The 20,623-nt window shown below is 38.7% G+C and overlaps 1 protein-coding gene across 5 annotated transcripts in view; it reads left to right on the top strand.

The window, feature by feature from the left end:
• The window catches only part of bbx (BBX high mobility group box domain containing), a 45,496-nt gene extending 33,797 nt beyond the window's left edge, over nucleotides 1-11,699 (top strand). For 4 of the 5 annotated variants that reach the window (XM_026181877.2, XM_026181879.2, XM_026181883.2 and 1 more), the window contains 7 exons: nucleotides 1,923-2,760; nucleotides 2,841-2,973; nucleotides 5,766-5,917; nucleotides 6,592-6,681; nucleotides 7,029-7,223; nucleotides 9,751-9,940; nucleotides 10,660-11,699. In XM_026181877.2, the coding sequence (XP_026037662.1) occupies nucleotides 1,923-2,760; nucleotides 2,841-2,973; nucleotides 5,766-5,917; nucleotides 6,592-6,681; nucleotides 7,029-7,223; nucleotides 9,751-9,940; nucleotides 10,660-10,738 (1,677 nt within the window). In that variant the 3' untranslated portion in view covers nucleotides 10,739-11,699. The remainder of the gene's footprint in view (nucleotides 1-1,922; nucleotides 2,761-2,840; nucleotides 2,974-5,765; nucleotides 5,918-6,591; nucleotides 6,682-7,028; nucleotides 7,224-9,750; nucleotides 9,941-10,659) is intronic. The other variant, XM_026181882.2, reaches the window with a different exon arrangement.
• The last annotated feature ends 8,924 nt before the right edge of the window (nucleotides 11,700-20,623 follow it).

Genomic DNA, 20,623 nt, shown 5'->3' with positions numbered 1-20,623 from the left:
GTGCACAACTAATAGTTGTCCTATGGACAGATTCCCCCACCTGGGCTGTAGATCTCTGCAGCTCATCCAGAGTCACCATGGGCCTTTTGGCTGCATTTCTGATCAGCGGCCTGTGAGTTTAGGTGGACGGCCTTGTCTTGGTACAGTTGTGCCATACTCCTTCCATTTCTGAATGATCGCTTGAACAGTGCTCCGTGGGATGGGATGGCTTGGGAAATCTTTTTGTAGCCTAACCCTGCTTTAAATTTCTCAATAACTTTACCCCTGACCTCAATAACTTTACCCCCTGACCCCTGGTGTGTTCTTTGGACTTCATGGTGTTGTTGCTCCCAATATTCTCTTAGACAACCTCTGAGGCCGTCACAGAGCAGCTGTATTTGTACTGACATTAGATTACACACAGGTGCACTCTATTTAGTCATTAGCACTCATCAGGCAATGTCTATGGGCAACTGACTGCCCTCAGACCAAAGGGGGCTGAATAATTACGCACACCCCACTTTGCAGTTATTTATTTGTAAAAAAATGTTTGGAATCATGTATGATTTTCGTTCCACTTCTCACGTGTACACCACTTTGTGTTGGTCTTTCACGTGGAATTCCAATAAAATTGATTCATGTTTGTGGCTGTAATGTGACAAGATGTGGAAAAGTTCAAGGGGGCCGAATACTTTTGTAAGCCACTGTATACTGTTAAAGTGATATTATTATGTAGAAGCTCCATTTCCTTTTAGTAACATTCAAAACTGACCTGACTTGATGGCAGAAATCCTCAAGATGTTTCACAATGCACTATATCTGAACAACCACTAAAACAAAAAGAGCAAAATAGTTTGGGAAATACAAAGAAGACTGTTTTTGTAACATATAATAATTAGTTATTTACAGTTAAACTTATATTTGAGTTTTTTATATGGAAACCTTTAGAGTTCAATAATATTTCTAATCTTTTATGTTAAGAAACATTAATACTTTCAGTTTATATTTGCTAAAAACATAAAAACAAAACTACACCGACAAACATGTATCTTCTTTTAGCTTTTCTCCTGTTACTATAATGATCATGGCATATATACATATACCTCTTTATACCATCTCACCTCCTTAATGGGTGTGCCAATCATTGCCATACATACAGCATTAATTAACATCTATATGGTTTTTTTTTATGGTAAATGGGCTGGTTTTTACACGCTGCTTTTCTACTTTACTTGAGCACTGAAAGCACTTTAAACAACATGTCACATTCACACAAACACATTTTTTTCTTTGCCTAAGTGCTTTCTGTCTAGCATTCAAACACATTCACTCTCAGATGGATACATTGGAGAGCAATTTGGGGTTCGGTCTCTTACTCAAGGATACTTTGGCATGCAGGCTGGGGCAGTCAGGGATTGAACCACCAACCTTCCAACCAGCTGTATTGTAAATGCTATTTCTTCTGATTTTCATATTCATCATCCATCTGCAAACACAATGTTATGTCCTCAGTTTGCATTTGTTACATGTGTCACTTTAAATGTACTTTGCCAGTACATAACATAACAGTCACCAAAATTTGTATCTGCAACAGAATTTGATCCAGTCACCACTAAATACGAAATGAAGAACTTGCAAAAGCATCACTGGCCTATATACACAAATAATTGTTTTAAAGACAGGTTGGGCATTATGATTCCATGACAATTATAGAAGACCTTAATACATTTAAATGCATGATAGCATGCAGTAAATAAAATGACTACATCACTGATGGGTAATTTTGGTACTGTCATTTTAAGGGGCTGTATCTTTAAATGTTAGACTTCATTGATAGGCATGAGGAATTGATAATATTTGAGAGGGAAAAACTGCTGTTGGTGGTATTTGAGTGAACTTTTGCCAGTCTTTGTCTTTGATTTAAGCTTTTCTGTTCCAAATAGATGTGTTTAGCATCTGAAGCTGGAAAAATGGACACAGTTGCATCTCAGCCAGAAGACAGCTCCTCCACAGACCCTCTCCAACAAACTGCTATCAAGCCAGAGGTCAAGGAGGAGAGAGCAGACACTGACCTCTCCCCTGCCTCTCCTCACAAAGCAGCACTCTTACCTTCGCTCTACTCTCTCACGTCTACCTCCACTAATGCCATTCTCCCACAATTCAGCAGCCAAAATGCACTTGTCAAAAAAAAAGGTAAGAAAAGAGACGTGGCAAAGTCAAATGACAATGATGAGAGCCGGTGTTCATCAAAGAAAGTTATAAAGAAGGCTAACCCTTCAGAAAGCCTGGACAGTGTATTCAGTACAATCGAGTCAGTGGCTAAAGGGGTCTGTTTGGACACAGAGGAAAAGTCCAAGAAGAAGGATGACAATTGTCTTAGTGGTGGGTTGCCCAAAAAGAAGAGTAAGCCGAAAATCAAGAGCTTTGTCAAAGATGAAGAGGAGATGGATGACAGCAGTGGGCAGAGTGGACAGCACAGGTCCCCTGAGGTAGAAATGAAAGAAAAGTTGTCTGATATTGGCTCCAGGACAGAAGCAACAAATGTGGAAAGCACTGATTTCCAAGGACAGACAATAGAACCCCATAAGTCCTCTTGCAATCATTCACTTGTTAATCTTGAAGAGCACGACAAAGGAAAGGAAAGGTCAAGCGATGCAACTTGTGAGTCTAACACTGAAAATCGTGGGTCCAGGAAATCAGAGCGAACCTGTAAAGGCGCCTTATATAAAACTCTGGTCTCTGAGGGAATGCTGACTTCACTGAGAGCCAATATTGACCGAGGTATCTATTTTGATTCAAGAACGATGTGACTGATACATGTAAGGGGCAGAATTTAATTCGTGTTTTGCAAATATCTACAGGTAAAAGAGGTATTTTCCGTACGTCTGATCATGACGCTAACTGGAGTGATGACAGCTGGACAGTTTCACAGATAGGACCTAATTGTCCCAAGAAGCTCAAGAAGTCCAAGTCCAAAGACGAGTCTTCTCAGGGGTGAGTTGGCTTTTCTTACAGTCATTCTGAGGAATAGGAGTAAGTAACTAATCCTTCATTTTTAATCCAAGTATCATTCTCACTCTTGTGGCCCGTAGTAACTTGAAAATATAATTATATATAGATATATTTGTAATATTGGTCCCAGAAAAAAAGAGAGGTCAATTGAATCAAAGTTTGAAATAAACTTTTTGGGGGGGCGGGGGGTGTAATAATTTTGCCTGTATTTATACATCATATTAGCACTATTCCACTTTTGTGTGTATGTGTTTAGATTTCCTTTGGTGAATAATTAAAAGGTTTTAGAATATATATGTAATACTGACAAAGCTGTAATAGAATTCCTGTCTGGAATGCTTTTAGAGCAGCGGTCCCCAACCTTTTTTGCGCCACGGACCGGTTTATGCCCGACAATATTTTCACGGACCGGCCTTTAAATAAATACAACAAAATAAAACTAGTACCGGTACCGAAAAAAAGAAGATTTATTCATAACACACGTGAAAAGACCCAGGAAAACCGAGTTAATGATAAAAACTATAACAAAATAACGCTGAAAACTGATAAAAACCCTGAAAACCATACATTTCACACCTGAGCCTCTACTCTCGCGGCCCGGTACCAAACGACTCACGGACTGGTACCAGTCCGAGGCCCGGGGGTTGGGGACCGCTGTTTTAGAGTGGTAATACATAAATGATATTTTTAGCTAATAGATTACCAGTGTTGGGTAAGTTACTTTAAAATAGTAACTTAGTTACATTACTAGTTACTTCTCTCAAGAGTAACTCAGTTACTTCAAGTTACTCGTTACTTTCAAAGTAACTAGTTACTAGGGAAAGTAACTTTGGTTTTACTCAGGATTCTCTTGTTAATGTGTTGCTTCCATAACTTTGCCAGTCTTCTAGCTTGCTTACTTGCCACAAGTGCACTGTGCCACCTACCAATAGAAAGGAAAAGATAATGTGCATATTTCCACGAGAGAAATCCCACGCCTGGACCGTCATTGACTACTGCCATGATTCTAGCCTACGTCACAGTGTCATGTGCGCCTTTTACATCCAACACAAAAACTGCAGTCGTGGTGCTTTCGTTTGTACTCAGAACTCAGAAATTCTGCCTTCTGAATAGGAAGATGTAGGCAACACCAGACTGCAGATGAGCTGCATACAGGGCTGGACTGGGACAGAAAATTGGCCCGGGCATTTTGACTAGAGACCGGCCCATCATTATAGGAAAAATCATAAAGCCTTTGAATGAAAATAAACACTGTTGTGACAGTGATGTACACTGTTTTGATGGTATATATGCATCAATCTATCAATCGTTTGTTGTAAGATTCAGATAATTATTTTTTAAAAGCTAGACATTTTAAATGAGAATAAGAAAGAAAAGTATTTCTTTGTGCCCCCCTCTCCCTGTTAATGCCCTACATGCCCCCGTGGCAACACTTTGCTAGATCTGCCCCTGCACAGTTACCAGCTGTCAGCTACATAAAAAAGGATCCTGGGGTTATTTGTCTCTCAGAAACAGTTCATAACTTCCTTTCAACTCATTCATGTCACCTAAAAGGTAAACCTGTTTCTCCATCACCTGTTCAGCTCTGATGATTCAGTAAGGACATCTCCTGGTTTCATCTTCATGTTTCCCTCTCACCAGATAACCAAACCATATCATGACCAGCAGCTTTTTTGCAGCTGTGGCTCCAGCAACCATCAGCTGATACTAGAAATTAATATTAAATAAATTCTAACAACAGCTGATCAAACGTGCTGCTGTTGTTTACCGCGACATCCGCTGGTTTCCTCTTTCTGGCGCAAAGTGAGCGATAAACAAACAAGAGAGCCGATCAGCTGATCATTGATCAGTTTTCATGATTGAAGTAGAAACGGGAGAGGGAGGGGGAGAGGGAGAGGATGAGAGAAGAAGAGGCAGCTGTGCAGCAAAGACACAGAATAACTCCAGCTTTGTGCCTTTTTCATTGTAGCTGAATTACGGGACAAACTGTTCCTTTTCACCTCAATAAGAAACGCGTAATATTTTCTCTGAATACCAGACGGGACGGTTGGCAACTCTAATAACTTATGAACAAAATAAAGTTCAACATCATTAACTTCATAGCACCCACCCAGCTGTATAGAAACTCCGTCATGCTAGCTAGCACGCAGTACGGAAAAAGTCAGAATAACGAAAATAAACTCCACCTAAACTTGGTTCATATCTGACCCAGAGAGACTGCAGGTCATAACTTCTTACCTGAAGTTCAGTTCACACTTGGACCGGCGGCTTCCTCGGGTCTCTTTTCCTTCTGCGTCCCTTTTCCTTCATCCATCTGCTGGCCTCCACCACTTGCTAATGTTACTGAATCTGTTGGAAGCTCCGCGATAGCCACCACACGAAGTAACGAGTAACGACCCTATCTAAATCCCAGTAACGACTAACGCGTTCCTGATTTTAGCATAATAACTAGTTACCGTGCTCGTTACCACAATAATAACGTAGTGACTGTAACGCGTTACTTAATAACGCGTTAGTCCCAACACTGTAGATTACACATATATAATAGTCAAGTATGTCGAGTAATGAACCACTAAAATGGAAACCACACTCAACAGTTCATTGCACCTAAATTTTGTTGTGCAAGTAGTTGTAATACCCATTCTTTCCCTGTGTCCAGTTTATTGTTCTGTGCTGGTGTTTGAAGAATTTACAAGATCACTGACATTTGGCTTTTTTTTTTTTTTAAAGCTTGTTAAGCTACCCTTTGTGAATCTCTGAAATTTACTTGTCAGCCTAGGTAAACTGGAGGAGGAGTTTGAGAAGAAGTTTAACAGCCTGCCACAGTATAGCCCGATGACCTTTGATAAAAAGGGCACTGCTGTTGCAAAAAAAAAGAAGTCCGACAGCACCACCATCCAAAGAGATGAGTCTAAGACCGGAAAAGGTAGGAACAAAGTTTGAGGTCCAGTCTACACTAGAATAAATAATGTGATATAACATATGAGTGACAAATTAAAGAAACACTCAAACCCTCGGCCCCTGAAGATTTGGAGGATTTTGTTTGGGGGGTTTGTGTTCCCTTTGACTGAAGATTGAATGGTTACTGGATGTGGTCTCTTGAGGATCACAATATCCCAGTGTATAGGACACAACAGTTCACAACATTTCATTGGGTGATTAGATGAGGATTATTTGAATGACATTCTATGGCCTTCACAGTCATTGGACCGTACCCTAACTGAAGATTTCGCCCAGTTGTTAGACAGCAATTTCCACTGCCGGCATCAAAACATCTAACTATAAATATATTTTCGATCAATGTTTTAGACACCTATGGACATTAAGGCACTAAAGCTTGATGTTGAGTTTTTTTTATTAATTTGTCACCCATTTCTACACCCTCACTTATCATCCATAATCCACTCTATACCTGTTTATACAGTCCTATTCAGGTACTAAGGACCAGTTCTCATTATGTATAAAAAATAGAAACAAACCAAAGAAACCTTTGGACTCCATAACATTGAATTTCCATGATCTTCCTTTCTTTACCTATCTGTTTTTTTGTTGTTTGTTTGTTTTTTTTGTTTGTTTGTTTGTTTGTTTTTGCTATATCAGGGCCATCTCAGAAAAAGACTACATTCCACAAGATTGTTAGGACGAGATTGCACAAACAAAAAAAGGAGAAACCAGGTGCAGTGGAAAAAGGTGAAATAGATTGTTGATTTTTGCGCTTTATATAGCAGGTCCATGAACCATTTTCAAATTAAAACTGAAACACAGGGGATGAAAATGTTCAAAAGTTACCTGTTTTTGTGATTTCTAAGTTATTAAACAAAACTGTAACTATAGGACACAGGGGATATCTATGAAATACTCTGCAGAGAATTATTTGTAAACAGTATGCTTTTGTTTGGTCACAATGAATGATAAAATTGTAATCGTTAAGTCATTGTTAAGAGGACTCAAATGTCTGTGCCGGTGATTTTCAGGTTTTTTTTATGTCTGTGCAATGGTCAAATGACTGAAACCATTGTGGTGATTGTGCTCCACAGCAGTGGGACAGACTGATTCCACACTGGATATAGGTTCGGAAGTCAAATTATGTGCTCCCGTTCCCATAATGTGCCCAGATGTCCAGGGCACTGCTACCATGGAGATACTAGTTGGTAGCCAGAAACGAAAGGCAAGGAAGACTAAGATTACACACTTGGTGCGCACGGCACATGGCAGTGTGTCTCCAAGTGAGGGTGAGTAACGTCAATATCCATTTTGTTTTTGCAGTTTAGCTCAATGTATCAATATACATGAAAAAAATGTCATTTTGGAAGTGGCAGGTCCAACTTGATAGTCCAGAATTTGTCTTATGCTGATATTATATTTTAATTTATTTAATTAGTAAGATACTCAGTCCACCCAGGCTGATATATTAAGGAAACTGGAACTAAAAGCTTATTAGCTTGTAGCAGCCTGTACCTACATTGTCTGATAATTCTTGTATACAGTATCTTGGCACTAAACTGTAAATTGAAAATGGCAGCAATGTATTTCTCAAAATCTCCGCAACTCTGAAAGTGTCCGTGTGGTCAACAACTGACACACATCATGCCGCTATCGTGTGACCCAATCAGAGATAGTCAGGGGCGGGACCTCTAAAATTGGCCATGGTCCTGTAGTTGTCCCGTAGTCCTTTGTGTGTACATTTGAAAGTGCAGGTGGAAGAGGGAGGTGAGTAGCTTGAATAAAGCGATATCAATTCATTAAATCCTGAATCAACTTTTAAATATAAATATATTTTGCCAGAAACGCCAGAATCTCAGATTAAAGCTCTCAAAACTATTTCAACAACCACCAAACAGCAAATGAGAGCAGGTACACGGATTCTGCACAAAGACGTAAACACAGAGCACCGACCCGACGCATCAGAATCAGCTTTCTCTCTCTTGGCTTTCTCACCCGACGGCACCTACACTGAACCAGCAGCAAAATAAGATCTAAACTACGCTTCACATTTGATAAATATTGTCATTACTTTCCTCTTACTTTTGCTGTTTTGCTTCCACCACGATAAAATCACACTTCGTGCACAGCTCTCTCTCTCTCTCTCTGTACTTCAAGAACAGTTTTCCCATCTCAAATCTTTGTTTTTTGGCGTTATTTATTCGCTTATTACCCACCAGTCTACCGTTGTTTACAGCACTAATGGCTGCTGTCTTTTTTTTTTTTTTGGACTTGAATGTCCTCAGACAAGAAAGCCTAATTTCTGCTGTTCAATACTGTAGAAATTTATACTTTTTAAAATTATGCAGAATATTTTTAAGGTTATATGCTATAAAAAGCCAGGCCAGGAAAATCTCCTTCATGTTTTTCCGTGTTTTATTCTCAGTTACTTTGACACAAAGGCATCTGCTGTGATGTTCACACCTCTGATAAAGTCTCACATGTATCAGTACTGATAAATGATCAGAATTATAAACAGCCTTTTTGTGTTGTTCTTGTTAGTAAATGGTAAATCGACCAATTCTTTTTTCTTCCAAAGGTTGATTCTGTTCATCTGGATGTAGCGTTTTCAGATTCTGAAGATTTACTTAACTGGCTGATTGAGAATGCATTAAGATATAGCGCTTTTCTACTCAGTCTGAGCACTCAACTTGTGCAGTCACCCAAACTCTTTTTCTAAGCTGTTTCTACATGCTTCCTGTGTAACAATCACACAGTCTTTTTGTGGCAGAGCTGAAATGCAGTGGAAATAGAATATTTAGTCATATGTTTAGTTTTATGGTAAAGAGGGACCACTGCATTTATGCAAACTGGCATAATAAAAACTGAATCCACAGACTTTGTGAAAACTAATAATTTTATTCTTAAATTTACCACTTTATTAGATAAACCTGCTTAACTTCTTGTTAATGCAAATATTTCAACAGCCAATCAAATGGCAGCAGTTTAAGCATGCAGAGATGGTTGAAGTTCAAACCTAACATCAGAATGAGGAAGAAAGCTAGTCTGAGTAATACTCAACTATTTCAGAAACAGATCTACTGGGATTTTCCTGCACAACAGTTTCCAGATTTTCAATAAAATCCAGTTTGTCTAGGCAAAAATGCCTTGTTTGTGCCAGAGGTCAGAGGGGAATGGCAGGTGAGTGTCTAAAATGTATCCAGGAGTTTGTATCTCACGTATGGTATCGGCCACAATTTCATTGTACATGTACAAAAGGAATAAAGGGCTATTTTATTCTGTTCTACTCTGCTTAAAGCATTCTTCAGATAAAAGAATTAGCGAAAATATTCACGCACTCGTACTCTGACGGATGCATCAGGGGGAACTCGAGGTTCTCGCCCAAGGATACTCTTACACACAAACATAAGGAGCTGGGATTCAATCTACCGAAATTCCAGTCGGTAGATGACCCTTTCTGCCACCTGAGTCACAGCATCCCCAAACATAAGTGTTTGAATATAGCTCCTTCCTTCTTAGTACACCCTTTGCTGTGATGTGTGATGCTACATGTGCTGTAGATAGTGAAAGAACTGAGTGAGAGCACATTTGACCAAATTCATTTCTACGTACCACATAAATCAGCTAATATTTACTTATATGATCCAACCATTTCTACTTTTTGGTGGCACGATACACTCTGGCATCTCATGTCATGACGGTTTTTGGTAAAATTATTTTGAAACTTAATATGTGAGCAGAAACTATTAATGACATGTTCTGAAAAATATTCAGTTATGTTCCTGAGAATTGTACATATGTGCTTTGTTACTACAGAAGACAAAACAAGGGACCTGAACCAGGACCAGGATAAGAAGCCATTACCACAACAGAATTTATGCAATGAAATGGGGTGCTATAGTCACAGAGGAGAGGAGGCAGAAAGAAGCACCATATCACAAGAGCTGCCTGCCTTGTTCAGCTTGGCTGCCCTCGCTGAGGTTGCAGCCATGGAAAATATTCACAGGTAGAGACCGGTTACCGTATGCATGGACTTGGCTTGTGATTGTTATTCTTTTGCTAACACTTAAGGATTGTAATATACCAGAGATTAGTTAGGTTTTATTTATTGGGTCATTTTAATTAAGGTAGGCAAATTTTTTTTTTTGGGGGGGGAGTATTCATATGGGGGGGGAGTATTCCTCACTCAAATGTTATAAATGTTATAAATTTGACCATTTAAAAAAATAGAGTGCACTGCTAGCACCCTTACATGCTGCTGTCTAGAATTTAGATATCTCATATGAACCATTCAGTTCAGTTCAGCTTTATTTATACGACGCATCCATATGACTCATTGCAACCCAGTATTTTTATTTTCATTTCTACTCTCTGATTCAGCTTTATATCAAATGACTCTTTATTTGTGTTATTCAGCACTGCAATAACAAAGCTTGGAGAGTTATAGCATTTTTAATACTCTTTCTTTTTATTGTATATTGTGTTATTTTGGTTTTATGACTGATTTGTCTTCTGTCAAGAATGAAGACATGAAAAAAGGAAAGAAAAAAATGCTATTCATATGTCATATAGTCTTTTAGACTATGGTGGAAACGCAGAGAACTTGAAAGAATTTCCAAGAACTTTGCATTAAAAGACAATGGGCCTAGTGCTTGAAAGCAAAATCTTTAAACTAGTTTAAAAAATGAAGCATACTCTTCAGTCTCTCTTACTGTCTTGTTTCAGAGGTCAGAGAGGCTTGGCTGAGAGTCAGAATAACGAACTTTCCCAGACTCCAGTTCTCATCTCCTGCGCTGATCAGTGAAACTCTTCTGCTGTTCTGAGAAGCCACAACACGAAGGTTTGCATTGGATCTCAACTTTCCTCTGTGGTAGCCCCACACTGAATGAAGACTTGATCGAGAAGCTTTGGACATATTCCACCTTCCGCTTTGTGGTAAATTTCCTCGAAGGAGAAGGAGACCTTCTCCTCCTCCTCCTCTTCTTCCTCCACCTCCTCGTTATCTCAGTGTTTCCCCTTAAACCTTCTTTTGGTTTGGGGGAAAGATGCCTTTCTTAAGTCCATACATCCCCATCCCCACTCCCAGATATGCTAATAGGGCCTTTGAAAGTATCAAGCTATCAACCAGTGCATGGCTTCTCTTATAGAGATGGATGTCATGGGTTTATTGTACATGTTTATCAAACAGAGGCCATTTTAAAGTTAAGGCATTTTAGATGGAAAGAAAAAAGAAACTGCATTTGTTTTAGAGACAAATCAGCTTTCTCTCATCTTTTATACCTCACACATACACCTGCTGAAGAGTTCCCTCCACCTCTGTTACAATACCTCTGCATTTAAATAGCTCTTAATCCCTTTTAGCTTCAACCCAAAATGGCTTAAACCAGGGTAACCAACCACGATTGGTAGACCATTACTAACTTAGTCTTACGGTGTACTCAAACACTGAAGAAATCTTGGTTGAGGTTTGGATATGTGTTAAAATTGTGATGCTTTACTACAAAAGTGTGGTAACCGCAAATAAATGTGTTATAGCCTGAATATGAAAAGTAGACCTGTGCATCACTTGCATGTAAACAAGGAGCCCTGTCTAATTTCTAGCAGTAGAATCACAGTGTGGCTGTGAGGCTTGTGGGGGAAAAAACACATTTTTGTGATGGGGAGATTGAGGAAAAGTGCTTAAACTATAGTCTTAACCCTCCCACCTACACCCTCTTTGCCACCAGAAAGCCCTCAAGCAGCTTCTTGCTCAGTGTCCCAAAGTCAGTGCAAACATTTCTGAAAAGTGAATGCAGTTTTTGTCAATACTTGATCTTATTGCAGTTTGCGTAGCAGTTAGAAAGGTTAATTTATGTGTACGTCTTACTTCATGAAAGAGGTGTTTTGCTTGTTTATACCATAAAAATAGACTAATCTTAAGTTTAAATTGCTCATGTAACGGGGTAATAAAATGCATCATCTCCACCAGAGGCAGTGTTCTTACTTAAGTCAGTAGTATCTTTAACACCCTCAGGACCTGGCTAAAACCAGCCACAATTTCAACATAGATGAGAGGAGTCTCAGTGGAATATATGTGTGTGTACATATATGTATGTATATATATGTATATATATATATATATATATATATATATATATGTATATGTATGTATATGTATGTATGTATATGTATATATATATGTATATGTATATGTATATATATATATATGTATATGTATATATATATATATGTATATATATATGTATATATATGTATATGTATGTATATATATGTATATGTATGTATATATATGTGTATATATATGTATATATATGTGTATATATATATATATATATATATATATATATATATGTATGTATATTCATTCCACTGAGACTCCTGTCATGTATGTACCACGAGGAGCCTTCCTCTTTGGAGACCAATACTTAGATTCAGTCACATTTAATAACTTTTATAGCTTTTAGCTTTCTATTTGATCGTTCTTTTTTGGGTGTGTGTTTATGATATTCTTTCAACTAAGTCCCTTAAGAACTTCACTGTTTTTCCTGAGGTGAAGTTTACTGGATTAGGACTGTTGTTAAAAAAAAAAAAATTAAGCTCACGGATGACAAATGTGTCTCTACTGTGATAAGCAGAGAGGCACCAAAAAATGCACTGTCTTCAAATAATGAGGTGTCTTTCAGTGCTTTCAGACACTTAATGACAGGAGACAGAAATATTGTAATATTGGATCTCAGAGAAGTCATTTTTTTAGAAATACATTATTTCAGAGTCATTCATATCTTATATAGGCCTTACAATGCAAATATTCCTGTACATGCAACAAGTCTTTAATTCATCTAAGAACTTGTTTTATTAAAAAAAAAAAAGAGTCAAAGTTAAAGGAACCCCAAAATGCTTTATGATAATCCTAAGAATGGATGTATGTAGTTTTTTTCTGATATAAAAGAAAGTTACATTTCTGTCACTTGGTACAATGGTAAACTGTATAGTTCTTCCACTGGTGGAAATCAGTGTAGTTCTTTGTAAAGACAAAGAAGTTGTCTTCCCCCAGACCACACAGAGAAAAAAAAGAGACAGATACTAGCTTGTAGCAAGTGAGTATGTTGACATTTGCCAAAGAAGGGAAAGGTATATTCAGCCACAAATCCTGCTTTTTTTTTTTTTGGGGGGGGGGGGTGCTCTAGATTGTTTCTTTTTGTTTGTTTTTTAGGTATTTAAATATTCAGGTAACATTATCAGCACAATTCATCCTGTGTGGGATACAGAGTTGGAATTAAGTGCAACAAAAAGGCACCACTAAATGCCTGTATATATTCAGTATTTGCACCTTATGACCCAAGGCAAAATGGTCATGGTCTTGGAAGCATATATAAATTTTACCCACTCTGTGGAAATTATGCATTTTAATGATATATGTATACAGTGTCATGGAAAAGTATTTGCCACCTTGCTAATTTCTTTGTTTCTTTGCCTGTTTGTGAAACACAGAGGTTTGAGAGCATTAAACAAAACGAATATTAGACAAAGATCCAAGTCCTTGGTGGCAAGAACTCATACACTGCACTCAGTCATCTCTGATAACTGGTGGTTTTTTTCATAGTGCTGTGGAGGAATGTTGTTACATTCTTCTTTGCGGAATTGAAATCTGCCACATTGGAGTGTTTTAAGAATGAAAAACCTTTGACTAGGCCACACCAAACCCCTCACAGGTGGACTTTCTAGTGTGGTCTCTGGTAAGTCCAAATTCTCCTTCAGGATTTTCTAGTAGAGAGCAGAATTAATAGTTTAAACAATCATGCAAAGTCATCTGGGTCCCAGACCTCACACTACCATCATACTGTTTAACTGTTGGTATGATGTACTTTTTATGAAATGCTATTTTGGTTTTATGTTAAATTGTACGAAATGTATCATTTCCAAAGGAGTTCAACTTTTCCCTCGTCAGTCCATAGAGTATTTTTACCAAAATTCTTGGATCATCAAATTGGAGTTTTTTTGTTTATTTGTTTTTTGACAGCAGTGGCTTTGACCTTGGGTCTCTTCCATAGATATCCCTTATTGTTGAATCATGAACACTGCTTCATAACTGAGGCAAGTGAGCCTTGCTGTTCTTTACAAGTTGTTCAGTGTACTCTTGCAGTAATTTTGGTAGGCTGGCCACTCCAGAAAAAGAATCCCACTGTTCGCTGGAGTCTCAAAGCCATAGAAATCCTTTCCAGTCTGATAGATGTCATCTTTTTCTTTAAGTTATGGGATGATGTCCTTTCGTTTAGCCTACTTTTCTTTGTCAGACAGGTTCTGTTTAAGTAATGTCTTAATTCAGCAGGTCTGGCAGGAGTGTGGATAGTGAAAGTGAACTCGGGTTTCTAAAAATGTGGTTCATCACAATTTATTATGTAACATGTTGGGGCAAATACTTTTTCAAGGCACTATGTGTGTGTGTCAGTAACAAAACCACACATCTACAATACAGCCATAATTTTGTCATTTTCCCTCACTTTTTCTACCTAGAAAATGCTTCTATAATGTTGAATTCCTATATTAATGACCTAAATGATTATAATACCCTTTTGTGTTAGCACTGTCTTCTTGAATGTAATCATTTTGTACCTGTATTTTTCTAATTCAGTCTTGATTGTACTGTATTGTATGCTATGATGGTATACTGTTTCTAAGGTACATAGTTGTTACAACCAACAGTTCTCATGACAGAAAAGCTGCTGCACCTTATAGTCACTGGAAATGTGGGGCAGTTTTAAGTCCAAAGGACTGTCATGTCACCATCCATAAGACTGATAAAAGAAAGATTTGTGCATATTGAGTGGTTGGAAAATCTCTTTCCCCGGTTTGTTACTTTTTTCCTTTGCAGTAAAAGTAAAAGTCTGTTCAGAAGAGTTCAACTGGGACACTTCTGCAATCACAACAATGAAATGCTTGAGTCCCGGTTTATTTATTACTGCTCCTTTTTATAGTTTTAGTCAAATAAAAAAACAAACAAACAGTGAAATATAGAAATGAATATGCATCTGTTTATACATGCACATGTATAAGGTTATTTACCCTTTACTGGATGTAGATCATGACTTTTTTGTGATGAAGAGATTGTCGGATCTTCTAAGTATCTTTCCTCCAATAGGGTTGTATATCATGTGCTTACTCTAATTTATGTTACTGTAATCATTATGAAACGTCTGTTTTTGATTGTTAAAGCCCAGTTGTTACATGCAGCCTTGCCTTACTGGAACCCCTGCTTAGTGTGGGATCCCTTAGCCACCCGACCTTCCATACCCCACATCGTCCTAAACTATGTCATGACACTGTTTGCTGATGCAACTGTTATTCCTTTGACACTTTCTTCTGACGCAACTTTTGCTTCTTGAACACCTATTAAAATAACATCTACTACATCTGTGTGGAATAAGTGTTTTTATATACATTCTTCCATTGCCTCATTATATTTATAATGAACAGCTAGTGCCCTGTTTTGTGTGTGTGTGTGTGTGTGTGTATTAGGGGTGGGCTATGAGGTGCCGTAAGGGACATTATTACTGAAACGCTCTCACACACACAACTGAAACGCTCTCACACACACTACTGAAATTTTAGCTCTCACACACACTACTGAAACGCTCTCACACACACTACTGAAATTTTAGCTCTCACACACACTACTGAAACGCTCTCACACACACTACTGAAACGCTCTTACACACACTACTGAAACGCTCTCACACACACTACAAACACAAATAAATATACCAAAAAAATAGTTGATAACTGTACATGGACCACAGCACAACCACCATACTAACGTTGTTTAAAACAGATCTGACCTGTAAAGGTGTCCTGTGGAATCTGCCAATACGGCGAGAGCAGCAGGTTCTTTAAGTCATGCAAGTTGAGAGGAGGGGACTCCATTGATCAGACTTGGGATTTGGGAGGATTATCCATTTGAAAGAGGCCACTGCCACGAAGGGGTGTACATGGTCTGCAGTACTGTTCAGGTATGTGCTATGTCTAGAAATGACATCCACGTGAAGTCCAGGACCCAGGGTTTCTCAGAAGAATTTTGCCCAGAGTGTCACACTATCCTTGCCAACTTGCTTTCCTTCCCTCTTGCTGCCATGGATAGCTGTGGATCAGTCCCCATCTTCTCTGGTCTGCATGCCAAATATCCTTGGGCAAGGATTTGATGATCCAAGACATCCCATGCATGTCAATGTTAGATAAAAAGCACTTACATAGCAGAGCATAGAAAAAAGTGCTTGTGCGAATGGGTGAACGAACCAAGTTGTCTAAAGTGCTCAGAGTAGAAAGGCGCTATGTGAGAACCAGTCCATTTACCATCTCGTCCACAGATAAATGCTGCACATGCATCTGTCTGTCCTCATCACGTAAAAGAAACCGTGATTCACCAGATCAGACTACCTTCTTCCAGCGCTCCAAGGTCAAGTTTTGATGCTCACATGCAAAGGGACTGTGACTGACCTGTGACTTTGCAATCCCATACAAAGCAAGCTGTGGTGCACTGTGTTTGGACTCTTATATGAAACTCTTTTCTGCTATTTCTGTTATATTAGCTCTTTTTTTTTTTCTTTTTTTTTTAAATATTGTACCACATGGGCCAGCCTTTGTTCCCTGCGCCAATCAATGAGCATTGGGCGCCTATGTCCCTGTCACCGGTTTACTGGTAGCCCTTCCTTGGACCGCTTTTGGTTGGTACTCACCACTGCAAGATATTTTTTAAAACACAAGTGTAATTTGGTCTTGCATTCTTTTAGTTTCTTCTCCACATTCAATGGCTGATTTTGTTTTAGGTCCTTTGATATCAAATATTCTATTTGTAATTAAACAAGAATATGTCAAATATCTCTTTGTTGTGTATCATGGACAAAAAGAATTCACTTTTTTAGTAGGATTGGAATTCAATTTCCAATATTTTTGGAAGATTACATTGGCCTCCAGCAACACTGTGAGGAATGCTGGAGTTGTTTTTGATCAGGATATTTCCTTCAATGCACATATTACACAAATATGCAGGACTGCTTTCTTCCATTTCCACAATATCTCCAAAATTAGAAACATTCTGTCTCAAAGTAATGCTAAAAACTAGTTCATGGAACTGTTACTTCTGGGACTTCTGTAATTCATTATTATCAGTCAGATTATCAGATTATTATTTATCCTAAAACTCCCTGATCCAAAATGTTGCAGTAAGAATCCCTGGCATTGGCACTTGCATGCTCACTCAGCCCCATTTATCTCAAAGACCTTATAGTACCCTATCAACCCAATAGAGCACTTCACTCTTCAGATTACCGGCTTACTTGGTAAATAGACTGATTCTTATATAGCACTTTTCTACTATCCTAGAGTATGCCAACTGCTTGTGACTTTACTTGTGGCATTTAAAAGTAGAATGGGAAGCAAAGCTTTCAGGCCTCTCTTCTGTGGAGCCAGTTTCCAATTTGGATTCAGGAGACAGACACTATCTCTACTTTTAAGATTAGGCTTAGTGGCGCAAAGGTCAGCACTTTGTGAAATAGTCCATCTGTCACAAGCAACCTTGCCAAAGTCACTTAAACCACTTTTCTTCCTCATTCTGAGGTTCGATTAGAACTTAAACAGGTTTTTTCAACATTCCTAAATACACTAAGGTACTGTGACTTGATTGGTTGATTAGATATTTTTGGAGGATCTGCTAAACAGGTGTACCTAACGAAGCCCCAGTAACCCCCCTCTCACCTTTATCTGTACCATATATAACCAGTGTTGGGGAGTAACGGAATACATGTACCGCGGTTACGTATTTAAAATACAAAATATGAGTAACTGTATTCCGTTACAGTTACCGTTTAAAAAGGTGGTATTCAGAATACAGTTACTTTGTTGAAATGGATTACACTGCGGTACTTTCCTGTTTAATATCCGGTTGTTCAGTCTGACGTCACTAGCCGTGTCTGGGTCTAAACTCCGCTGCAGGTCCATATATCAAACGATCACTGTGGCATTACTGAGAGTTGAAAAACTGTCTAAAGTCTTTCATCTTTAATAAAATGATCAGCGTTCTGCTCTACCAGGTGTAACAATTGAGTTTAACATCCAGGCATCCATGAAAACGGAATTTATGACATTTAACGGAGTTAGAAGTTAGCAGGGAGTTAGCTCGCTAGCTTCTATCTAAATACAATATAGCATGTCCTGACTGCGGGGTTTTGGAAACAAATTAAAACGTACAGCTCTGCTATCACTTCCAGCATAAATGAAGACAGAAAACTAAACAGCAGTGACGTTTGTAGGGTTACTGAAGTTGGGCTAGCTGGTATATAATGATGTGCTACGTGACCGCTAGCGACATAGCTATGTTAGCATAATATAAACAAGCTAACTTTTTTTTCCACTCGATAAAAGTTAACGTGAGTGTTCTCGGTGGTCAGAAACAAATGTAATCGCATGGCAGGATGCTGTAAAAGGACCAAACTTCAGCCAGGAGAACAACTGAGATAATCCATCCACAATACGAGGTTAGTCATTCATATACTGCTGCATGGGCTGGGCTGTAGTTACATCCTAAGGTTTTAAAAACTGAGCTTAAATAAATGATTAGCGGTAATAAAAGCCGAGGGAGGTCAACAGGGATCACTGACTGTTTTAGGAGCTTTTTGAGATCAAATAGAAGAAAATACATAACATTAAACATGTTAACAACACAAAAGCCATATTAAACGCAGACTACTTTAGACCCGGAAGTAGGATTCGTCGCGTCATCACTGAACAACCGGATTGTCGCGGGTCAGGACTGTTTGGGTTTTGTTTGACAGCTACGTGCTGTTGTTCCAGGCGGCAGCGTTACGGTTGCCATGGTTACAGGGCGACGCTCTCTCTCTCTCTTTTGACTGTGTGTTTCCTGAGAGCCTTTTCGTTGTTGTTGTTGTTGTGCTAAGCTAACAGGCTGAATGCTACAAGCATAGCTCTAAAGAATGTAGCATCATGGGCAGTGTAGTCCGTGTTGCAGGGAGAATGGACTGCCATACACGTTATGGGTCTGTGAGCGCGAGGAGGGAGAAAAAGGGGAGTGGAAAGGTACGAGTTGTCGTCGAGGAAAAACGGGAGCTGGAAGCATGTAAATATAATAATAACCACTCCAGCCAAGAAGAGTGCCTGACGAGCCCAGTTGTAAGTAAGCTATTAAGACTCGACTGTACACCGTGTTCGTGTTTTCCTCCGAAAACAATAAGTTCCGTTGGAGCAATCTTTCAACGCCTCTCTCTGTCTCTCGCAAGAAAAGTTGACCCACACAACAAAGTAAAGCTATTTTTCGGCTACGAGCCGACAGGGACCCCGCCGTATTAGTCAGAGGTCCCTTTACTACAGTTCGGAGTCGCGGACCTTCAGTAATAGTAATAAATCACACAGCAATAGTACATTCACGTTGTTGTAAAAAGCATGATAATATATTAAGTAATCCAAAGTATTCAGAATACGTTACTGTCATTGAGTAACGTAACGGAATACGTTACAGAATACATTTTGGGGCATGTATTCTGTATTCTGTAATGGAATACATTTTAAAAGTAACCTTCCCAACACTGTATATAACTGTAAACTGTATAACCGCTGCCATAGCTGGACTGGCCATCGGGCATACCGGGCATCTGCCCGGTGGGCTGATGGTGATTTTTCGTTTTTAATGGGCCGACGGTTTTTTTTTGTTTGTTTGTTTTTTTTGTAACGGTATAAACAATGAAAGGTGGTGGATTGGCCAAATGGCCATGATCGACTCTGGGCTGGACCAATTACAGCCGATGAGGTCGAACTTTAAAGTTCTGTATTTTGGTGTAAAGGAACGTCATTTGTCCCGAACTTCAGCAATTTTTTTTTATAAAAAAGACACAAAGCTGGAGTTATTCTGTGTCTTTACGCTGCATAGCTGCCTCTTCTTCTCTCATTCTCTCCCCCTCCATCTCCTGTTGCTACTTCAATCATGAAACTCATCAATGATCAGCTGATCGGCTTTGCTGTCCTAAGTCCGTCTCGTTTGTTTATCCCCCACTTTGCGCCAGAAAGACGAAACCAGCGGATGTCGCGCTAAACAACAGCAACACGTTTAAGCTTGATAAGCTGTTGTTATAATTTATTTGATATTACTTTCTAGTATCAGCTGATGTTTGCTGGAGCCACAGCCGTAAACTTTTCTTTCTTATTCTCATTTAAAATGTCTAGGTTTTAATAAATACAACCGAATCTTACAACCAAAGTGGTCATCTGATGTAAAATATATAAAAATTCATTATTGTATATAGTAAATATTAAGTCTAATATATGCCCTAATAAGCTATAGTACCATGTGTGCAGTCTGCAATTCTGTTGCAGAAAGATATTGAATCTATTTAATTACTGTAGAAAAATAACTGGTTTCTGTACATTTGTTTTACCCTGGCAATACATTAAAGTCGATTACGTCGATTAAGCATCATGAGGCGGAGGGTGGGGGGGTGGTCCCCTATTTTTTTTACTGGGAGTTGGCAACCCTGCTAGTTAGGTATATGTAATTATTGATTAGGTTGTTTGATATTTCTGGTAAGTAAGTACCAGAATAGGGAGGATGGTGTAGGTTTAAGTTTATTAGATTGATACATATATACCAACAAGACAGTGTACATCACTGTCACAACAGCATTTGTTT

Source organism: Astatotilapia calliptera, chromosome 10, assembly GCF_964374335.1.
Source record: "Astatotilapia calliptera chromosome 10, fAstCal68.1, whole genome shotgun sequence".
Classification (NCBI taxonomy): domain Eukaryota; kingdom Metazoa; phylum Chordata; class Actinopteri; order Cichliformes; family Cichlidae; genus Astatotilapia; species Astatotilapia calliptera.
Note: the sequence above shows the minus strand (reverse complement) of the source record. Positions and strands in the feature narration are given on the sequence as shown.